We start from the raw sequence: 20,306 nt of genomic DNA on the forward strand, positions 1-20,306 counted from the left end.
CAGTATGCTTCCCTTTCTTATCTCAGAGTCAGCTGTGTCAAAGAGAGAGAGAGAGAGAGAGAGAGAGAGAGAGAGAGAGAGAGATTAACTCCCTAATAGCTTTTCAGCCTCCCAACAACATCCAGATTATACAGTAGGTACAGTGTTTCTTCTTTCTTTTTATTGTTATGACAATTATGGGGTCACCAACAGCCAAAATTACAAGTAGGAAAATACTATAATAATACTAATAATAATAACAACAACAATGATAATAGCAATAACAATAATAATAGTAATAGGCTGCGATTTAAAAAAACAACAACAGCATTAAGTCTGAGAAGAAGTAGCACACAAGTCAAAATATGGCCAAAAGCAGCAAATTGCAATATTACGGGTGTATCTATTTCACAGCAATAATTACATAATATGGTTAAAAGCGAGAAGGGAAATGGCATTTCTGGCTGTCCTGTTTGTACAGAATGCGCACGACATTTCTATTATCCCTGGCGAGGATATTAGAGGCGTTTTATAGAGCAATAAAAGCCGTAAATCAGTCACTTTGAAACGACCCCTGGTTCCTAACGTGTTTTACAGGGTCTGACACAGTAGTAGCCGCACACTGCACACATGGGTTTGCTCTCTGTGGCCTACCTACACAATCTACGGGCTGTCTGGACTATGAATACACTCTGTGACAATGTTATTGCATTGTCAGTGTCTGGATGCAGGCTGTATATATATCACTGCGTGTATATTCAATATCAGGAAGGAAAAAAGGAAGGCAGAGAGACGTGAAGAGGAGCAGAAGCAGAAGAATCCATTTTCTGGCGTGGTATTTCAGTGGCCCATGTATTCCTGTAGAGACGTACTTGCGATTGTTTGTACTTCACACAAATTCGGTTCTACAGGGTACATATAGACAACTAATGTGTTTTAGGTTAAACACGGCAAGGGGGGATCTCTCAGGCAAACCTCCATGCGAGCAGGCATGAAGCAGGTCATCATGTCTGAAGTAGTGGAGCAGTGTTATAACAAATATATTTAGACTGCACTAGAGTAGAAATACTGCACAAAGCGAGATGCTTATGACAAACACAAATCAAGACTGCTCTCCTGTTAAAGAAAATACCACTTTAACATATTTTCTCAAAAAAAGTCGTGTACACACACACACACACACACACACACTAACACAAATGCTTCGTGTGCAAAGGACAAGAGTGCCTCTATTCTTAACATGCAACCTCTGCCTTTGAGGTAGCTCCTATATGAATATTCAGTCCCAAACACGGCACATACAAAGGGACGGCGTGACAGCACAGATGAAAAATAAGTTTCTATTGTTCCCAACCATTTCTTCTGCAAGCCATTACCATACTGACCGCTCGGTAACCTTTCTTCCTGACACTCTGGAAGCTAATGAGAAAAGCCTCCGATGAAAAATGCAATATCAGACATGTGGCCTGTTTCGGGGTTATTAAAAACAGCAAACATGCTCAGATTGTGAGGGAATGGAATTGATTACAGTGGAAATGCACAGGGGACTTCAAACGCTGTACGCAAGAGCATCTCAATCTATATTCCTCTCGCGTGCATTCTGTCTATGAATTTCATAATTTTTTTTTAATTTTTATTGAAGAACAAAACATCGTGAACCAACAAACAGTAGAGGATACTAACGAAGAAAACGGTACACAAAATCTCACTCGTGTTCATTTGGCTTTGTCATATGCTCATCTAAATACACGCCGTTTGTTGTGCACCCAGCCAGAGTGGAAGAGCTGCACGCACATCACATACTCCCTCTCGCCCCATGCGCTCTGGCGGACGCATTTTAATATTAGTTAGACAGCCTGACCCGCGTTTCACCCCTCGAGTTTGACTGGTTCCAATAGTTCACTGCCAAGGATTATTGATGGAGAGACAGCAATGAATTGTTTCTCCCCACAAATGGCTTTCAGATCGTGCTCCTAGTTCAATAACTAGTTATAATGTAGAAGTACAAAAAACGAGGCCCTCGGGCGGACTAATTTGATTTTTTATTTGTTCATTTGAGAAATTGTTAAGCCCCCCCCCTTCCCCCTCCCTAAACACTCTTACTAAATAACAGCAGTACAAGCATGTTCACACATGTACACATGTAAACAAAATAAATCTGTGCGAAACTATGTGGAGGCTGTCGTTGTGTCCGTGCATGGCATGTTTTTTTAATTTGGTGGCCCAGCAGCACCTAACCTGGATGCAGACAGTGCAGCAATATTCTGCTCCCTGATGAAAATGGTTACAATGAGCTTTTAATCAAACCCTTAACCTAATAGCCTTTACACGTTTACTCTCCCCAGGTGTAATAACGTTGGTCCAGTTAAAATAAAAAAAAGAAAGTTTTAATGAAGTGCAGACAGACTGGAGACTAGTTGATATGAATATCCTCTAACAGCAGCAGCGAGGGGAGCAGAGGTGGTTTTAGATACTAGATGCCCCACAGAAACTATTGGTCGGTTTGCAGTTTATTACAGCAACGTTGTAGATCATTCATTAGACTCGTCCTGCAGTTCACCTGTGCAACAAGAGTGCAGCTTCTCTGGCCATTAACTAGAGCCAAGTAGTTTCCCGGAGGAAAGTAATTCGAGTTTAAGTAGATTTTTGTTGTTGTACCTAATGATTGAAATTGAAATATAAAAACGGAAGTAAAAACGGTTTGATTGTGAACTGCAGTCCTTTTATGATTCCCTTAACAAGTTCGTTGAGAGTATGCATGCAGGCGTCAGTTCCTGTGATGTCAGTGCAGCCAGCTGTTTGCCTACAGCCAAATAAAGCTCCACGAAGTGTCACATCTCTTGACTAAAGCCAGGTGGATATGTGTGGGGCGATGGATAGCACTTACTGATAAACCCACGGTCCCACTCATTTTGACCCGATGAACTGTCTGGGGGGGGGAGAAAAGGAAAGAAAACGAAAATTTAGATCAAGGACATTTTTGTTGTTAGGAAAATTACTTTTGCATCAAACTGGAAAATTTTAATTCTTGTTAAAGAAGCCAACATTGTGCACATTGTTAAATTGATATATTTACGTTTTAAAAACAAATGTATTAGATCAATAAATGATCCACTGTATATTATCTGAATTAATTTGAGCAATTATTTGTAAAGTCACAGTAATCAGGCGCGTAACGTTGAAGGGAATGGACGCATTGTGTGTTTACCCTACTCCGTGTTTTTCTCCATTCAAAATTGCCACCACATCAAACAAATGACAATACTAAATTAAAATGAATCAATTGAAATTATGAGCAATAAATGTAATAAATAATCGAACATCCATATGTAATTATTTAAGACAACATATTTCTCCTTCCAGTTTCCTACAGTTAATCTCCCAGTGTTAAAACACCGAAACGAACAGTTTTGATGTGTTGCGTTATTATTTCATCTTGATAATCCTTCAGTTTGTCCCTCTGCGTCCGATCTCCTCTGTTATTTAGCCTAATTGAAGGGACGCTGTCCTAGAAAGCTTGGGCATGTGTGGGCTCCTGTAGAACTGGGACCGAGGACAGCCACGTTTAGGACGGGCCTTTTTTTAGACAGTGAAACTAAATTTGCAAGCATTTATGGTATTTCCTTGGGCAGTCAATAAAAGAAGTACGTGGTTTTCACATGGACAATAAATTCTGGCTGGGTTCGAAAACGAGGTAATGGGACTCTATGGTTTTTATTTGGGCTCAGACAAAGGGAAGTCTTAGCTCACCCGGAAATGACCTTTGAGGATTGAATGATGATTGAGTCAGCTCCACAGGTCAAAGAAAGGGAATACAACAGCACAGAACACGGCGGTGAAAACGGAAGTTTAGACGATTTCACTTGTACTGTGGTGATGTTAGATTGTTTACATATGGAGTGTCTTTGATTTCAACAACGTAGGCTACTTGATTCAAAACCTCCTCTCAACATGCAATGAGTGAGAAGTCATGACAATATAATCATTTCTATTATAATAAGGGTCTGCGTTTTCTATGACGATGTCATATCATACATCAAATTTGTTTCACACATTTTGGAGAAGAGAAAATAGTTCATGGTGTCTTTAATGGAAGACAACGGTCTATTTTGGATTCTTTTTTATTTTAGTTTATGATGACAATTTTCTCCCTTTTATAATTCTAAATATGGCAATAACTGTTCATAAAAGAAGGCAAAATCAAGTAAAATCATGGGATGTAAAGAGCACAAATTTCACGCCCTTACGTGGACACATTGCCCCCCCCCAGTGATTCACCCACACAGGCGCGTGTTACAGCGCCCCCTATTGGAAGTGTATAATTGATCCTAGGGAACACCTGAAAACATCAGACTCAAAAAGAGATCCAGATTTTCTTAGATCAAAAACAATATAGACTGTGTCATGATGACACAGTGTTACATACATGAAGGTGCACAGATTTTATGATATATTAACCTTAAATCTAGAAACTCTGGATCAGAGAAAATGTGGATGAGAGTTAATTGGTTAATTTCTATTATATTTAATCCCTGCATTAGCCTCTGACCGGACGCTGAAGCACCCTTGCTGCGAGTGGCTCGCCCAGTTTAGCTACACTCACCCAAACAAGACTCAATATCAAAATGATCCATTTGCAATTCCACACATTGATTAAGAAAATATCAGTATTTCTAGGCTGAACTACTTTCAAAGACATATGGGCAATTAAATGATGTGCCCTATAGATCAACAGAAAATTATCGGGCTTATAAGATATATGGCCTCATCAGTCTCCAAACTGATCAATTCAGTAATATCTGGCATTGCAGTGAGGACAACACGTCAGAAGGGGTATTAGGGTGAAAAACAAATAATCCTTATATTGGGTAAAAATACATGCAACAGTCATGCCTCTAGCATCCACACTGTTGTTCACAGGCATAATTACACTGCAAAGTGCCTCCGTATCCAACCTGTCTGTTGGCCCAGACATGAACCTAAAACAACAGGAGCTCATGAGGACAAACACTAACATCATGTCAATGGGACAGGGAGATGAAGCATTTTAATAAGGTTTTGTATTTTATAGGTTTTTGGTGCAGCATTTCAAACTATGAGACAACAGCATCACACAGAACAAAAGTCACTTAGTCATTTATTTCAAGACCTAAGAGACTTTAGTAAGAATTAAACAAATAGAAAAGGGTGGGGTGAATGGTGAAGCTGAACGCCATGATGATTTTATAGATGGCTTTTCATTTTCCTCAAGTCAACTCTCTTTCAAATATGTTTTGATTCTCTCCCTGACAGCATCAACAAGCAAACTGTTGAATCAAACGGACTGCCACTGTGTCTCGAATGTGATGAAAGGCATTACATTTGCTTTTAATTCCGTACGATTAAAACAGGGTAGGCCTACAAATATAAAGAAGATGCTGCAAAAAAAATAATAATCCTCTTGACAACCCAAACTGAGCCGCATTTCCGTATAATCCCGTTTCGCTCGGACTAAATCTGCTAAATCAAACATTTAAAATATCAACAACATTTCTCCAGTTATTGATATATAAAAAAAGTACAAAACGTTTTTTCTCAATGAATTAATATCAACCATAATGAAGTTACTTCAACAGCCATGCGTTCAAAGTCACGCTAATATGAAACAGAAGCGTTATCTACTGACGGTGAAATAACAGCACAGTCGCAGGCCTGTAACGGCAAAGTTAAAAGCAACTTACTGCAGCAGCTCTCCGTCCTCCCCACCACCCGACTACACAGTCCGGAGAAAGGTACTGCATCCTCACTGCCACAAAGCCCTTTCTTCCTCAGATAAGGGGAAGCCAGCAGCTGCGATTCCGGACAGTTAAGATTATATATGATGTGTATATATCGAAGGTTTGTCAGCTCTTCCAGGCCATAAAACCCACTTAAATGACACCACGTGCTTCCTGTGCACCATTCACAGGCCCTGCTTGGGGCAATTGGCATATGTAACCTTGTAAACTTTAAAATGTCCTAAAAGAAAAGACATTCAAAAAGGAATTCAATACATAGTCCATGCATAGGTTAGGCTTAACAGAGCACAGAGAAAGTGGACGCTGTGCTGACCGGTTCTCATAACCGTCAAGGAAGTTGAATAGGAAGCTATTAGTTTAAGAGGTGAGTTGATTTTTATTTTCTTTATATGGTGATGGAGAGATTACTTGAGAACCTTGGGCTGTGCTGCGTCTACTTTTACAAAAGCTGCTGCTACAGATACCCAGCAACTGACCTGCTTTTATGTCCTCTGCAGCAGATAGTGTTATTGTAACTACAGAATAACGATGCCAGGATTAAAGAGCAGGGCGATATCATAAAGTTGCCAAATGGTCTCACAGTGATGGCGCGTCAGTCTGCGTCCACAGGAAACCAACGTTTTGCATCCATGTTGTGTTGTGGGCGAGTGTTATCACCGGCTAGCGTGTCGCTTCCTTCCCTGACAAAACAGGAAACGGCAGTCTGACTGTGGTGGAGTGCTGGAAAAGGGGCAATAAAGTTTTATGAGGGCCTTAAACTTCAGAGTGCGGTTGTCAGTCAACGAAATTCTAGGGATTCCAAGCCAGGATTTAAAAAAAAGCGTGATCAGTAGGATGACACAAAAGAAAAAAAGAAAAACTGTAGTAGTTTTTTTTTGTTTTTTTAAAGTACATTTCTATAGTAGGCTAGTTTAATTAAATAGACCCATGGCAGAAGTCATTACATACCAGCTGTGTGATTCCGCTAACCCGATATTAGAAAATAAATAACAGAAATGTGCATACTGACCAAAGGACAATGCCTTACTTTTAATGATTAGACTTTATTGGTTACAATTGACAATTAAGCCATCTATCAGTTATTAGGCCTCGTGTAAACCGACAGGCCTCGTGTGAACCAGGCACCTTTACAGAGGGCGAGAGAAACGGCTTTATTGCACATCAAAATATTATCACATACAGTCGCTGAATTATACATCATGATTTAAATTCACAAGGATATGACACATAGAGGATGCCTTCACAGAAACCCACTCACAAAGATTTTAGCTCACTGAATACATCACACATCCAACCACTGCAACATGTTAAAGAGTGAATTTACAAAAGGACAAATAAAGAGGTGGAAAAGGAGTTATACTGCTGGGAAACTATTTCACTGTTCTTATTTTTGTCTTTATTTTGATTCGTTGACCTTAAACTTTTTTTTAAAACACTTGATCATGATATTGTAGGAAATGATGTAGATGCAGGTTACCACCCATCCCCCACTACTCCTGTCCTAATTAAAAACGTCGATTAATAGTAGCATTGTGCAGCCTTTCAGTGCACTGCAGACCAGAAGCCTTGCAGCGGGAAGGACCCTGCTCCCCTCAACCTCTTGTCCCCTTCGTGCAGCAAAGTGAGGTTATCATCGCATGGGCAGCAAATTAATTTAGAAATGTAAACCGATTGATCAAAGTGAGTGATATTCAATACATTAGGTCCCAAACTGCAGCAAGTGACACATAATTGGTGATGAAGCACACAGAGCGGTGTCATGATGTCATTGCTCCAAGCAGTTCATCCGGAGGTCAGGCGGCACTCCAGCACTGTGCAACGTGGGGCTGAAAACGTGCTGCATGCACCCCGCTCTCTGGTGCACTTTTTTATTCCTTTACTTTGATCTTTGAGTCCTTCTTCCACTTCATTCGTCTGTTCTGGAACCAGATTTTGATCTGCCTCTCGTTTAGACACAGGGTGTGGGCGATCTCTACGCGCCTGCGGCGGCTCAGGTACCGGTTGTAGTGAAACTCTTTCTCCAGCTCCAGAGTCTGGTAGCGGGTGTAACTGGTCCTGGACCGCTTACCCTCCGATTCTGAAGTGGTATTAAAATCAGTTAGCTTTCAGCAGCATTGAAGTGGTCAATAAATATAATAGTAGGCTAATAGTATTATTACAAAGGCCTATACATAAAAAAAAAGATTGGTTATCCCTATAAATAAGCAATAGAAGCACGCATCTATTAATTTATGTCCACTTCCACCCTCATTTAAAAGGTCAACCATCTTTATATAACATAATTTAGCTTGATATTACTTACTGTGGATTTGTGTAGTAAAAATGTAGCCTATGTTAGACTGGTAAGGATGGTGTAACCACATCCAATAAATATACTCAGTTTAAAGGTAGGAGAGCCCTCTATACATTATTTTTGCTTTAATACGTATGCACAAGACTATTACTTAAGAAATCGTATTTTATTGTAATACGTAAAACGCAATAACTAATAATGTGTTGGCCTCTCTGTAAACACTGGCCTCGACTGATACCGCTGCACATGACTAAACAGCGTGGGAGGAAAAACAGATGTGTAAAATCTAAAGAAGTCGGATCAAAAAATGGAATCTGATGTTCTCCAGATATGTTTCCTATTTATAGAGTTGCTCATGAACAGGCGTGCTAAGTAAAGCAACAGGCCTTTCCTGCTCTTAGACTGGAATAGTTGAACGTCCCTGCTGTGTGCTCCTGGGTGTTTGCACATGGAGGAACACAAAACAAAAGTAGCTTCTTTTTGCAGCAAATGTGCTCGCTGTCCGCATGCAGCCCATGGACAACCATTGGTTCCAAGGCATGGAGAAGGAGCACGCCTATTCTAATCTTTTAGAGGTGAAAAGTTCATGATTGGGTCAGGGCATTGGTGTTTCCCAGAGTTCAATTTAAGGCTAAAGCTTCTCCCACACACACACACAGTGAGCCTAATAATGTAAAACATTAACTAAGAATAAACGAAGCAAGGCAAAAACGAATACTTAAATCAGAATTTGTGAATGTTATTTCATAGTTTTATCACAGTTTTGTTCTCTTATCCAATTATACCACCATAAATCACACACTGATCACCTCTTCACCGTAACAGAGCAGGTTTACGAGCAATGGATGCCTTTGTCATAAAATTTATGACTGCGAGTTTTTATTATTTCCTGCGTTTGGCCTATAAAACTCAAGAGGGAAACTAGATCGGGCGAAAAGAAGTGTTGCAGCGTAAAGAGTGAATAAGGCAAATCATCGAAAGTCGCACTTTAGAAAATAGGCAAACTTTACCGTGGCTCATGTGCAGTTTTGTCATCCATGGGTAAATCTGTGGCCGCTGCTCACTGTCCTGACGCTGGTTCACATTCGTGTGTCGTTTCACCGTTTGCGTGTTCTCCGCGTTTCTTTCGCTCTCCTGGCTCTTGTTGCCGCCGGATTTTGCGCTCCTTTCCGGATCTCGGTCTGCCCCTCGTCCCAGCAGCGCGCTGCTGCAGTAGTTGAGCCCGCTTGCGTCCACGGACGAGCTACTGGAGACCATGGTTATCTGTGCTCCTGACGGGAGAGGAGTATCCGTATTGCCACGCAGGCTAGTTTTCATCTCCTCCCGTTCAACAGAGGTCGTGGGGACGGGACATGTGAATATCCCGTTCACATTAACACCCTCATAGCGGCTGGACGTGCGCCCAGAAAGATCGAAACTAAACATAGTGCTAGGAGAAGTTGTCTCGCTTGTTTGCCTGAGATTGCAGCTGTCAACATGAGAGCTCATTTTATAACCAATCACCGATAGCCTACTTTATTTTTTGTTAACCTGCGGGATGTATGCTGCCGTTATTTCCTTGTTTTTGTTGATCATTGCCTTTCTTTGTAGCCGCTTTTGGAAAATTCAGAGCTGTCTGCCCTAAAAAAAATAATCCAGGATTTATAGGTGGAGTAAGCTTTGGTATCTTTTTTTTTTAATTCTTGATCCGACGTGCGCTGCCCAAATATGGGGTATTTGTATGGGATCACGTGCACATGTTGGCCAGTCATAAATTGGCTTTGATACTCAATGGGGATATTGATGAATAGGAGAAACGTGTCCGGTAAACTTTGAGCTGTTGGTTGTTGAGGACCAGGCAGAGATCTTTAGCGCAAAAAGGGCAGGACAGTAAGACAAGAGCGTCATCTGGTGTCTGGTATGGGGCAGAACGGTCAGAACCGGACAGAGCTCTCTGCCCCCGACACACTGCGAGTCCACCAACACCCCCCAAATGATAAAAAATACAATACTAATAAAATGAATTAAAGTACTCACTTGGTTAAAATGTATAAGGCTACTCTTAAACTTTAACATCTTTAACATCGCTGGACGTTGTGTTGTAGCCTAACACCGCTACGGGAATGTTATAGTGTGTAACTGCATATTGGACAACAGCTCATTCCCGTACTTCTGATGTCAATCATAAATTTGAATGTTTCATATTTAAGAGGCCAACATTTGTTTTAAAAATCACTTCATTAGCTTATTTGTTACCTACTTGCCTTTACAGCCTGCTCTCACCATAAAGGTCACAATAAAATTAAAAATGAATCCACCAACACAAACCGAGTGTGGAACGTGTTTGAAGACATTTTTCTTGCGGTTATCTGACTCAGAACAAGCAATGATTGCAAAAAACACAAAACGAGGGTGACATTTTTACAAATATTTTATTCCATGATACACAATTATGACAAAAACATGAATTCGTAACTCCAAAACAGAAGTGAAGAATGACTAGTGTACAAATCTATCTCACGAGGAAAGCCTATTGTTTCAAATGATCAGAAAATGGGGCTAAGCACAGTTGTGTGTTATGCAGCGTCTATTAAAGCGGATAAATGCACATAAGTCCTCACAGGATTTACATAGTATACTGTCGATTATTTACAGGCATTTCAGAGGTGTGTGTGTGTGTGTGTGTGTTGACTATAGTCTTTTATTCGTGCAACTTTCATGTTTATGCAGGACACTTTTCCGCAGATGATTCAAGTATTAGATACTATAAAACAAAGTGTCCGCCGGTCCTTTCCTTCCGTGGAATGGACATGTAAAACACTGAGTTAAGTCTGACCAACACTGTATTTTGTGAAGTGATCAAAGAGTTCACAGTGATGGATGGGGTGTAGGGGGATAATACATAGATTTTACTGGCATAAGAAATAACGTAGAAATGAATACTTCTTTTTATTTTCACAATACAAGTGTGACATTGCAATAACCAAAAAAAGAAAAAGGAAAAAGAAAATCAGCACTCCAAATGTCACAGGGGCTGTGGATGAAATAATCTGGATTTCTAAGGCTCAACATGGATACAAGTGGGAGAGCAGCGGGTAGCCATCATGCAGTGAAGTCGCAGTAAAGTCGCTCTCAAGTCCTTATAGATTTTTTAGGTAGTTATGTTGGGTTTTGATGGTCATCAGTTGTTGTTTTTTCTCCTCTTCATCTTTAAACTATTCTTTCTTCTTGTCCTCCTCCTTCTCTTCTTCAATTTCGCCATTGCGCTCCTCCTCTGGAGAGGCTCCTGTCTGTTCACTTCCAGTTACCGTGGAGGTCAGGTTGCTCTCTTTCTTCCATTTCATGCGTCGGTTCTGAAACCAGATTTTGATCTGGCGCTCTGTTAAACAAAGCGCGTTTGCGATTTCGATGCGTCTGCGCCTGGTCAGGTAGCGGTTGAAATGAAACTCCTTCTCCAGCTCGAGTGTTTGGTAACGAGAGTATATTTGACGTCCTCTGCGTCTGTCTGACCCGTAGCCCACTCCTGCTGAAATACAAAGTGAAGTCACTAATTTAATCGTTTATAAGGCGAAGACACATTTGACACAAAAAGCATGCTGTGCTCTAATAATAATTTGAAGCAGTTGATCATAAGTCTTACCTCATTGTTAAAATCATAATTGTAAACCAAATCCACGAAGAAAAATAAACACATTTTCACTGAAAGACAATTCCTATCTCCTAGGGCATCTCTGCTTTATTATCTAAAATAATGAAAGCATAAGGCATTCTCTCTGTCTCACGCTACTGATTACAACTAATATATCTTTCTTAATATGAAAGCTGTTTGTTTGCACATGCAAAGGCCCGTCTACAAGTCGAGGGGATACAGTAATGTTTTATGGGGCCATAAAAAGTAACTTACTCTCTTGGTAAGACATATCGTAAAACTGGCCCATTTCCTTAATTTATTTGTCGTAGTAAAACTCACCGCTGTGTGAGTTCATTCGCTGCATCCACGGGTAGATCGGGATGTTGGTTTTCTGATCCTGCGCTCCTGCTCTTCCTTGATCCAAACTGTACTCTTGAGCAATGTGGCTTTGTGTATTGAGTCCCATGTTTGTTTGTCTGCAACTGGGGAGCACGTCCTTGTCTTGAAGAAACACGTTTGATCCATATTCATATTGCGCCCTGCCAGACCCAAAAACGACATTATCTTGAGGAGAGTAGAAAGGTGCATATATCCGATTCTGGGTCACAGCAGCACCGTAAGACGAAAAATGTCTGACTGTGTCATAGGTGGTGGAGTTTAGGGGTACGTTAGGCAAAACATCTTGACCACCGGATAAATGGCAGGAGAGCGACGGGTTTGCGAAATAAGAATTCATACCTTGCCTGTAACCCTCTCTCCAACTCTCCCCACTTCTTTATCGGTCTCTTTTCAATCTCGTTCTCAGTAAATCTCCTTTCCGTCTGTGTCAACCAACCACACCTTTTCCAAGGTCTTCTTTTTTTCTCCGTGACTTTCAGCTTCTCTAACTGGATGTGGGCTACTTTGAGGATTCAATATTATTAATTTTCAATCTCCGGTTAAGACGCACAAACCCGAGTGTTATAGCCGAGGCTTGGCTCGGTGAGAGACAATATGACAACGTCAGCTGACCATTCTCCACCAATTGAGAGGCAGGAGTTGAGGAGAAACTGTAGCTTTTAGCTCAGAGCTTGAACATTAGAGCTAAATGCCGATAAACACAACGTGGAGTTGGAGTGGCACACTATAAGCTAGGCTGGATGAGACATTTTTACTTGAAGATTAAGAATGTGTTGTTTAGGGAGGAAGTTTGATGTTAAATGTGGGCAGTTTGAATGATACAGTGATCACATTCATTGCAAGGCGAACAATTTGCATAAAAACACATGAACACAACGCCAAATGTGTCTCATAGAGTGCAACTCAGGAAATCAGCTATTAAAGCAGTTTACTGAAATATAAAGCAAAACCCTGATTCGGAGATTGTGTGAGTAATTGTGTTTGTGTGTGTGTGTGTGTGTGTGTGTGTGTGTGTGTGTGTGTGTGTGTTTCCAAAACAGTTTTAATTTCATAACACCATTGCAGCAATGGGCTACAATATATATGCTTTCATCCCGCAGGACGCGCCGCCTTTGTGTAAGGACTGAAATGCATATTAGCATTTGTTGTTTATCTCAGCCATATCGACGAGTTTCCAACATACTGTTAATGTTTCCATTGTGTATGAATTATCTGGCATGTGAGCAATTCCAATGCTTTTGCAGTGAACTGGGGGAGGGTGTAGGTGGTAAGAATGCGTTTATGGTCTCTCTTCTGTGAGGGCAATAAAACAAGTGACGTTCCCCAGCACACCAACAACTATCTCTGCAGCAAAGCCCTGCAACACGAGCAGCAATCTCCCTCCCAGGCTCAGAAATTAAAGCAATGCACAGCACGTGGGGGGCATTAACTCAAGGGAAATAGCGTGCATAGGTTCGGCCGACTAGTAAAGAGCTTCGTCTAAGAAGATCATTTCTGTCACTCTCTTTGAAAATCTAATCAGTTATGCGACTGTCCAGCAGACGTCAGACAAAGTCTTCCACAGGCCAAGAGTGCCCGGTGTTCACTATGAGCTCACAGCTCTCAGGTACAGTCTATTTAACTCATATCAATTAACAATATGCTTTAAATGTACGCACAGAAGCTAGAGTTGAATTACAGTAAAATGCAACGTGTTAAAATGCTTATGCAGATGTTCACCTTTTCCCCCTATTGTGATCATACTTCGACATTCCTCTGACACACACACTGTAGAAAGGGGAAACGATAATTATCTCAGCAGCAAATTATGGGTTTGGAAATTACTTTAGAGGTGTTCTGCAAAAGAATTGCAAAACTTCAGCATGTTAGGGCGAAATGTGCTGCCTGTAAATGCGTAAAAAGTCCACATTGATGATAGAAAAGAGACCATCTTCTCACTCTCAGTTTTCTGTGATCCATATAATTTAATTTAATTTTTGTGCAGCCGATAAGAGCGTAGTTTTACACCAACAACATTTTTTTATATTAATTTTTTAAAACAAGCACGTTGAGACAGGAAAAAAAATCCACATCTTCATTTAAAACAATATATGCCACATTATTGGGACATTTCGCAGCAGGCAATAAGAGATACCGATAAAATAATCAATACAGTTATTGAAAATGTCTGTTCAAACGCAGCAGCCTCTTGGTCCACCTCATTGATTTCTTCAATAGGGTGAATACTTGCAGCCTAAACGTGCAACACTGTTTGGTCTGTTGTTTGGGATCCTGAATAGCCCATAAAAGAGACAAGAACAAAGAGAAGGAAGTAGCTGGTGCAATAAAAGTTTCCCTTCAACTTATTCGTGGCCATATGTGACATCCGCGGCGTCCAGATTTGAGGAAAATAAAGCGCAAAAGTTGGAAGGTATAATGTCCCAGTACTACTGTCCCGGGAATAAAATGTCCTTTTCAATTTGACATTAAGTAACGAATTAGTTGATCATGGGACATTACAAACGCAATAGCAGGATCTAACTATATGAATGTTTTTACTACACATGTCACTACACATTACATAACACAAAATATATTCACTACATAAATTCTGAATGAAATTTGAATTTAAATTCAGACAATAGCAGTGACGCCCAAAATGTTATAAAATTGGCGTTTGCTTTCTGTCCTGATTAGTCATGCTCACGGTGTCAGAATCAGCATGTGTACAGGATTTGTGAAAGCATTTGTTTCATCATAACAATTACTGTTCTGTCACCATGCATTTGTTTTAATTTACTCATTATAAAAAGCTTTCAAATTAAAAGCTTTACTTTAACTATTACAAATTAGATTGAATTATTTGAGTTTAAAAGCCCACATTTTTCTCAATTGTTGGTCAGCCCACCCTAAAAACACGCTGGTCCAGGCTGTAAATAAAGGCTGAACACTAAAGCCAATGTGTGGACTGGAGAGGCAGGAATGCAGCAGAGGTTATGCCAGTGTGCAGAATTAGAAAGGTCATTCTTTCCCTCGTGTTTTAGCGTTTTATTGCGGCCCGTGAGGCAAATCACAAGCGCTGCTTTTGATGCAGGAAGGAAAGAAGCCGTTTGGTCCTAGTTTGCACGATCTTTAAACGGATATTATGAACGAATGAACAAGCAAGGTCTATGACGAAAATTATATCTATGTTTTTTTTTTTAAATAGCCTGGTACTTAGTACTAGCCATGCATATTAATAATTAGCATTAATAATTAATTAATTAAGTATATGCTCTATTTGTAGTTATCTACGGTGAATGCGCAATGGAGGCTACGCCTGATGGACATCATGCGTAACAGGACTATTATTATTAACATCATCATTAGTATTGTCATCATTTCTTTTATTATTATATTTGTCGAGGTTATAATGTTAGTTACAATCATGTTGGATCGGTTTTAAATGAACACTTTAATTGGCTCTTCTGAAGGCCTAATTTAACAGCCTGCTCTCCTGCAACCCAACAGGGCCCATCCACGTCCATGAACCTATAGCTTCTCTTTAGCATTCTTATACATCAATATCCAACAGCACAACATTACTCAGAATTAGCTATATGGGGCCTGTAAAAGTTCTGCATTATCATCCATGATTAAAAACACAGCGAGGAAGGCAAAGTCTGGTCTGCCCCTGATGCTTTTTCCTCTCCCCCGCTTCTAACCTTACTAATAAGGAGTAATTCACATACTAACAATGTAAAGCCCTCTATAAGCACTTTACCATTGCTGGCTAGCCCAATTAATGTCCGGAAGTGTTCGACTTTATGCTCGTTAAGCACTCAGGAAGCTGTTGCCCAATGAGCGCATGTTGATCCACACATCATAAATTATGACCATTAGTAGGCAAAATTTTTGCCCTGTCGGGATTTGTAAGTGAGGTTCTAAATGTGGTGATGCGGACAGATTCATGACTTCATGGGGTTTTATGCGAACCTATCTCTGGTTTTAAAAACACTGCAGGGCAAAACAATAGACTGTGGTTTCCCCCTCTTATTTTAAACCAAGATTTACCTAACAACTTTAACGTCATGTATAAAAGACTCCCTTCTCTCTTCTTTTCTTTCTCTCCCTCTCTCTCTCTCTCTCTGCAGGCATTGTATTGGGCAGCAACGGACACGACTCATTGCAATGGCAATGGTTCTGAAGGGAAAAAAGCAGCGTGTGGAACAGTAGGTTATGAGACTTCAAAGGCATTGCCAATAATTGAGTTTCACAAGATTAAAATGCAGAGACTGCTGAGCTTCAGCAGGGGACAGAAACACATGAAATCACTTTATGAGGCTAAAAATATTTTGTCTCGGCACAGACAATAATAAAACACAGAGGGAGCATTCAGCAAACTGATCTTTGATGAGACAACCGCTAACTATAAATGCACATAAAACGTACACACACACACAAACACTGCTGCTTATGTGTGTAGTGATGTTCCACATGCTGTGGATGTTTAGAAATGAATTTCAATGTCAAAATGTCAAAATGTTGGAAAGAAAAATTGGAATAAGGCACAACCCATTTTTCACGCAGTTCGATCACAACTAACTGATGTTAAATTAGTAGTTGAAATGTTAATACTGGTGGTTTCAATGACAATATTTGTGTTACTATATTTTGCTATTGGTGTAAAATGAAAATGGTGTAAATAAAATCTCATCCTGCTCATCATTAATGTCGTCAGTGATTGTGTCACAGCATCATAAAACAAATCACTGCATCTCATTATATCAGAACAAAACGATATATCAGAGCAATCTCCCATTCTCCGAGGTGACAACAAATCAGACACTCAGAAACACTCCTCGGTGTCAGCTCGTGCGGTTACCATGGATGTTACTCACTGGCAGCAGTGTATCAGCTGGGTCAGCTGACATCCGCAGTGAACCGCCGCCGAAAACCAGCAGCCATAAACAACAAGCCTCAACACCCGCCCACTCCCACATGACACACCTCTGATCGCTAGGGGGCACTGTCGGGATATACACATATATTGTACATGTAAATATATATGTGGGTGTGTGTGTGTGTGTGTGTGTGTGTGTGTGTGTGTGGTTGTGTGTGTGTGTGTCTGTGCCATATTGCATATGATATGATAGTAAGGCCCTTGGCATAAGCTGAATATGACAACAACTATGGAAACAATATTGAGATTACACGAATGTAATTTGTCACTGCCTGGTGATGGGTGATGACAAAGTTTACTATCAGTAGGCAATTTATTACACATCAGCAAATCTCTAAAATACTCCGCTAATGTAGGCTAAAGCGTTCAAGACGCACGCAGGTGCCACTACAGCAGCCTCCCGTGCTACAGGTCAGGTCATAACTACACAAAATAGACATCTCATTTGCTCACTCACTCACTCACCCAATCACTCACACACATTGTATCATTCATCATCTCGACCCAGCCAGCACCAGCTGATTGCCAAACACATCATGAAAACATTATGAAAGAGTGATAGAGATGTGTTTGTGATCTTACCCCTGCACGCTCTCCGTAGTTTGTAGCTTCGTTGTGGTCCAACACACCGGCTGAGGGGTCACGAGTGGGAAATATCAACAGAGCGCGCATCTACCACGTACTGTCTTCACATCCCGCATAGGGAGCTCACGGAGGAAGGGTGTTTGTTTGCCGAGAAAAGTCTTTTCTAGCAGGCATGCTGGCTCCTTTTCTCTTCCCAGTCGTGGCTTTATTGCCTCCGGGGGGTGGGGGGGATAAACGCAGCGGCTGCTAGAGGCGGCGACTGTCCCGAAGATCCCTCTGTCAGGAAGTCGGAGATCGGATGAATACCACACGAAGCAGCGCCAAAATTAATTTAGTAATATAATAGAGTTAAGAAAGAAGACGTTTCTACGCCCAAGCTTAGTCCGCTGCTGATACAAGGGAAGGACCAGAGAATAGACAACAGCATAAAGTTCATGTTCATAGAGCGTGTGCCACGTGGCTCGCCGCAGCCAATCGCAGGGAGGATTCAGTCGTAAACTTTTATTACTCAGCTGTAAATTTCTCCCTTTAACAACCAGGAATGTTTGCACCCATCTTTCCCATTTTCTCTTTTTCGATTGCACTAAACTAAAAATGGCCACATGACATGGTACGTGATACTACGATTTCCCATATGTCACAAATTAGACGTGCGTCAAAGAAAAATGACAGTTCCCCTGGTGGACAAGCTGTATGCCATGATGTACCCAAGCCAAAGAGAAATGGAAAACAAAAGTGTGTGAGTAAGAAAAAGAGAGAGAGGGGAGAGAAGAACAGAAACAGAGACAGAGAGAGTGAGAGAGAGAGAGAGAGAGAGAGAGGGAGAGAGAGAGACGTCCAATTAAACTTCAATTAGCTAAACGATACTTTCATATTAAGGCCATTTTCTCTGTGGCTGATTCTCAGGATGGATTGCATGCCAGTAAGCACATATAAGGTTACACTTATCACACAAAACATTAACTAGATGCCCATGGTACATGCGTAATATCAAGATTATGTCAAATTTAAATTTAACTCGCCTTAAGTGCTGAAAGGAGTAGTCGTGTTTTTAAACTTGAAACAGTTTGAGGCTGCAGAGAACGGACACAAACACGCCCGCGCGCTTTCTAACCTTCTGACAAAGAAACAACATACACTGTAAATCTTGTCCCAACTTTCAACAGGATACATGAGAAACACACCCAGAAGGAAAAAAATTACGCATTTGAATCTACGGACATACATTTTTTCATCTTAGAAATGAGAACATGAGGCGGCCAAGGGTTTACAAGAAAATGTCTTCAGCTTTGACAAATGTGTTTCCTTAAAATATATTTAAGAGATTGAAGGGTAAGAGGATTCAAGATGAAGAGAACACTAGATGAGAAATCATTTAATTTGAGCATAGTGCAGGTTTTTCCCCACTAGAACAAGACTTCTAGTCTAGGCTCGCTTTTTTTAAAGGAAAATGATGGCATGTAGTCTGATAACGAATAAAATAAACACTACACCAAAATAACCAGAGACATTTAAGTTACATACTTGGATGAGCGGTGCACCTTGTCCTTGCAGGCCGTGATCTCCACACTGAGCCTCGGCACACACAGACAAAAGATGCAGACCCATCCAAGCCGTGCCTTTACACCGCCAATAAAGTTTACAGCAGGTACACTAAACTTTATTGGTAATGTCAACCCTGTGGTAAAAGTACACACACACACACACACACAAGCAAACAAACAAACGGTGCAGAATAGCTAGGACTTGGGAACACATCCGGAATTTTCTAAAGAACACACGCACGTAAATAGAGAAATAAACACCCTGGATGGGCTGCGCTTTGACGCAACATTGTCTCATTCGAACAAATACAAGACACAATTGAGGGGAAACAGCCCTACACTGAGAATCTGCGAAACCCTATTTGATTTTGTGGCTTCAGCTTGGACTTACATTGAGGAAAATTGAAAAGCCAGTTTGTTAAAATGCAATCGTTAAGCCTGCATGTAAAACTGCGCTGTGGTATCGTTTTCATTCGTTAGGCTACACCAACTTTACCAATCAAACTGAATAAATGTTCCTCTGTTTATCTGTAAGTTCGTTTCACTGAAAACAAATAAAAACATTAAGAAAACAACCGTCATGTGAAGAACACTATGCAGCTTTGTTCATTTATGTATTTTTTAATGTATGTGTCTAAAAACACACACGGATTCCGTTTAGTCCTTAATTTGTCCAAAAGTCATCATCTACCTTCAAGCTTAAGAAATTATCAAACTTTTATTACATTTGTATTTAACCTTTGAATTAAAGTGAAATACCTAATAAGTAAATAGTATCCGTTTAAGGAATAAAAGTCCCACCTGACAGTAGTCCGCACGGTGAAGTATTTGCATCCTTAGTGTCTCATACACACATCGAATGGATCACTTCAGCTTGCTTAGATACAAAAAAAAAAAAATAAAAAGCAGGAGGGCTAACAGACGTTTGAATAATTTAGCTGCATGACACAAAAAACTACACGGAGAGACAGTACTTTTCATTAGTCGAGATGTGGCCTAGTTCTAATACATTATATATATATATATATATATATATATATATATATATATATATATATATATATATATATATATATATATATATATATATATATATATATATATATATATATATATATATATATATATATATATATATATTATTTTTATATAGCCTACACTAGTAAAAATACAGCCCGTATTTCAGTTAGAAATTCTG

General features: G+C 40.3%; 3 protein-coding genes across 7 annotated transcripts in view; all 3 read right to left on the minus strand.

Moving 5' to 3' along the window:
• Nucleotides 1–20,306, minus strand: part of LOC117948347 (homeobox protein Hox-C10a-like) — a 54,097-nt gene that overhangs the window by 12,393 nt on the left and 21,398 nt on the right. Inside the window, exons 3-4 of one of the 4 annotated variants that reach the window (XM_034877944.1) lie at nucleotides 17,562–17,840; nucleotides 2,867–2,908 (exon numbers count right to left, since the gene is read on the minus strand). The exons of 1 other annotated variant lie outside the window; for it this stretch is intronic. The gene's annotated coding sequence lies outside the window, so the exon portion shown is untranslated. The remainder of the gene's footprint in view (nucleotides 1–2,866; nucleotides 2,909–17,561; nucleotides 17,841–20,306) is intronic. 2 more of the 4 variants (XM_034877945.1, XM_034877946.1) reach the window with 2 other exon arrangements.
• hoxc5a (homeobox C5a) lies at nucleotides 6,780–9,717 on the minus strand. The gene is made up of 2 exons (XM_034877957.1): nucleotides 9,060–9,717; nucleotides 6,780–7,833 (listed from the first exon to the last, which is right to left on the minus strand). The coding sequence occupies exons 1-2, from the start codon at nucleotides 9,535–9,537 to the stop codon at nucleotides 7,625–7,627; spliced, it is 687 nt and encodes a 228-aa protein (XP_034733848.1). The 5' UTR covers nucleotides 9,538–9,717; the 3' UTR covers nucleotides 6,780–7,624.
• hoxc6a (homeobox C6a) lies at nucleotides 11,242–12,884 on the minus strand. Of its 2 annotated transcripts, none has more exons than XM_034877956.1 (2): nucleotides 11,999–12,884; nucleotides 11,242–11,551 (listed from the first exon to the last, which is right to left on the minus strand). In XM_034877956.1, exons 1-2 carry the CDS (start codon nucleotides 12,393–12,395, stop codon nucleotides 11,244–11,246), a joined length of 705 nt encoding a protein of 234 aa, XP_034733847.1. In that variant the 5' UTR covers nucleotides 12,396–12,884; the 3' UTR covers nucleotides 11,242–11,243. The 2 variants fall into 2 exon arrangements, with proteins under 2 accessions (XP_034733847.1, XP_034733846.1); XM_034877955.1 differs by having other exon boundaries at nucleotides 11,242–11,554; nucleotides 11,999–12,882.

The sequence above is a fragment of the Etheostoma cragini genome, chromosome 7, assembly GCF_013103735.1.
Source record: "Etheostoma cragini isolate CJK2018 chromosome 7, CSU_Ecrag_1.0, whole genome shotgun sequence".
Taxonomy (NCBI): domain Eukaryota; kingdom Metazoa; phylum Chordata; class Actinopteri; order Perciformes; family Percidae; genus Etheostoma; species Etheostoma cragini.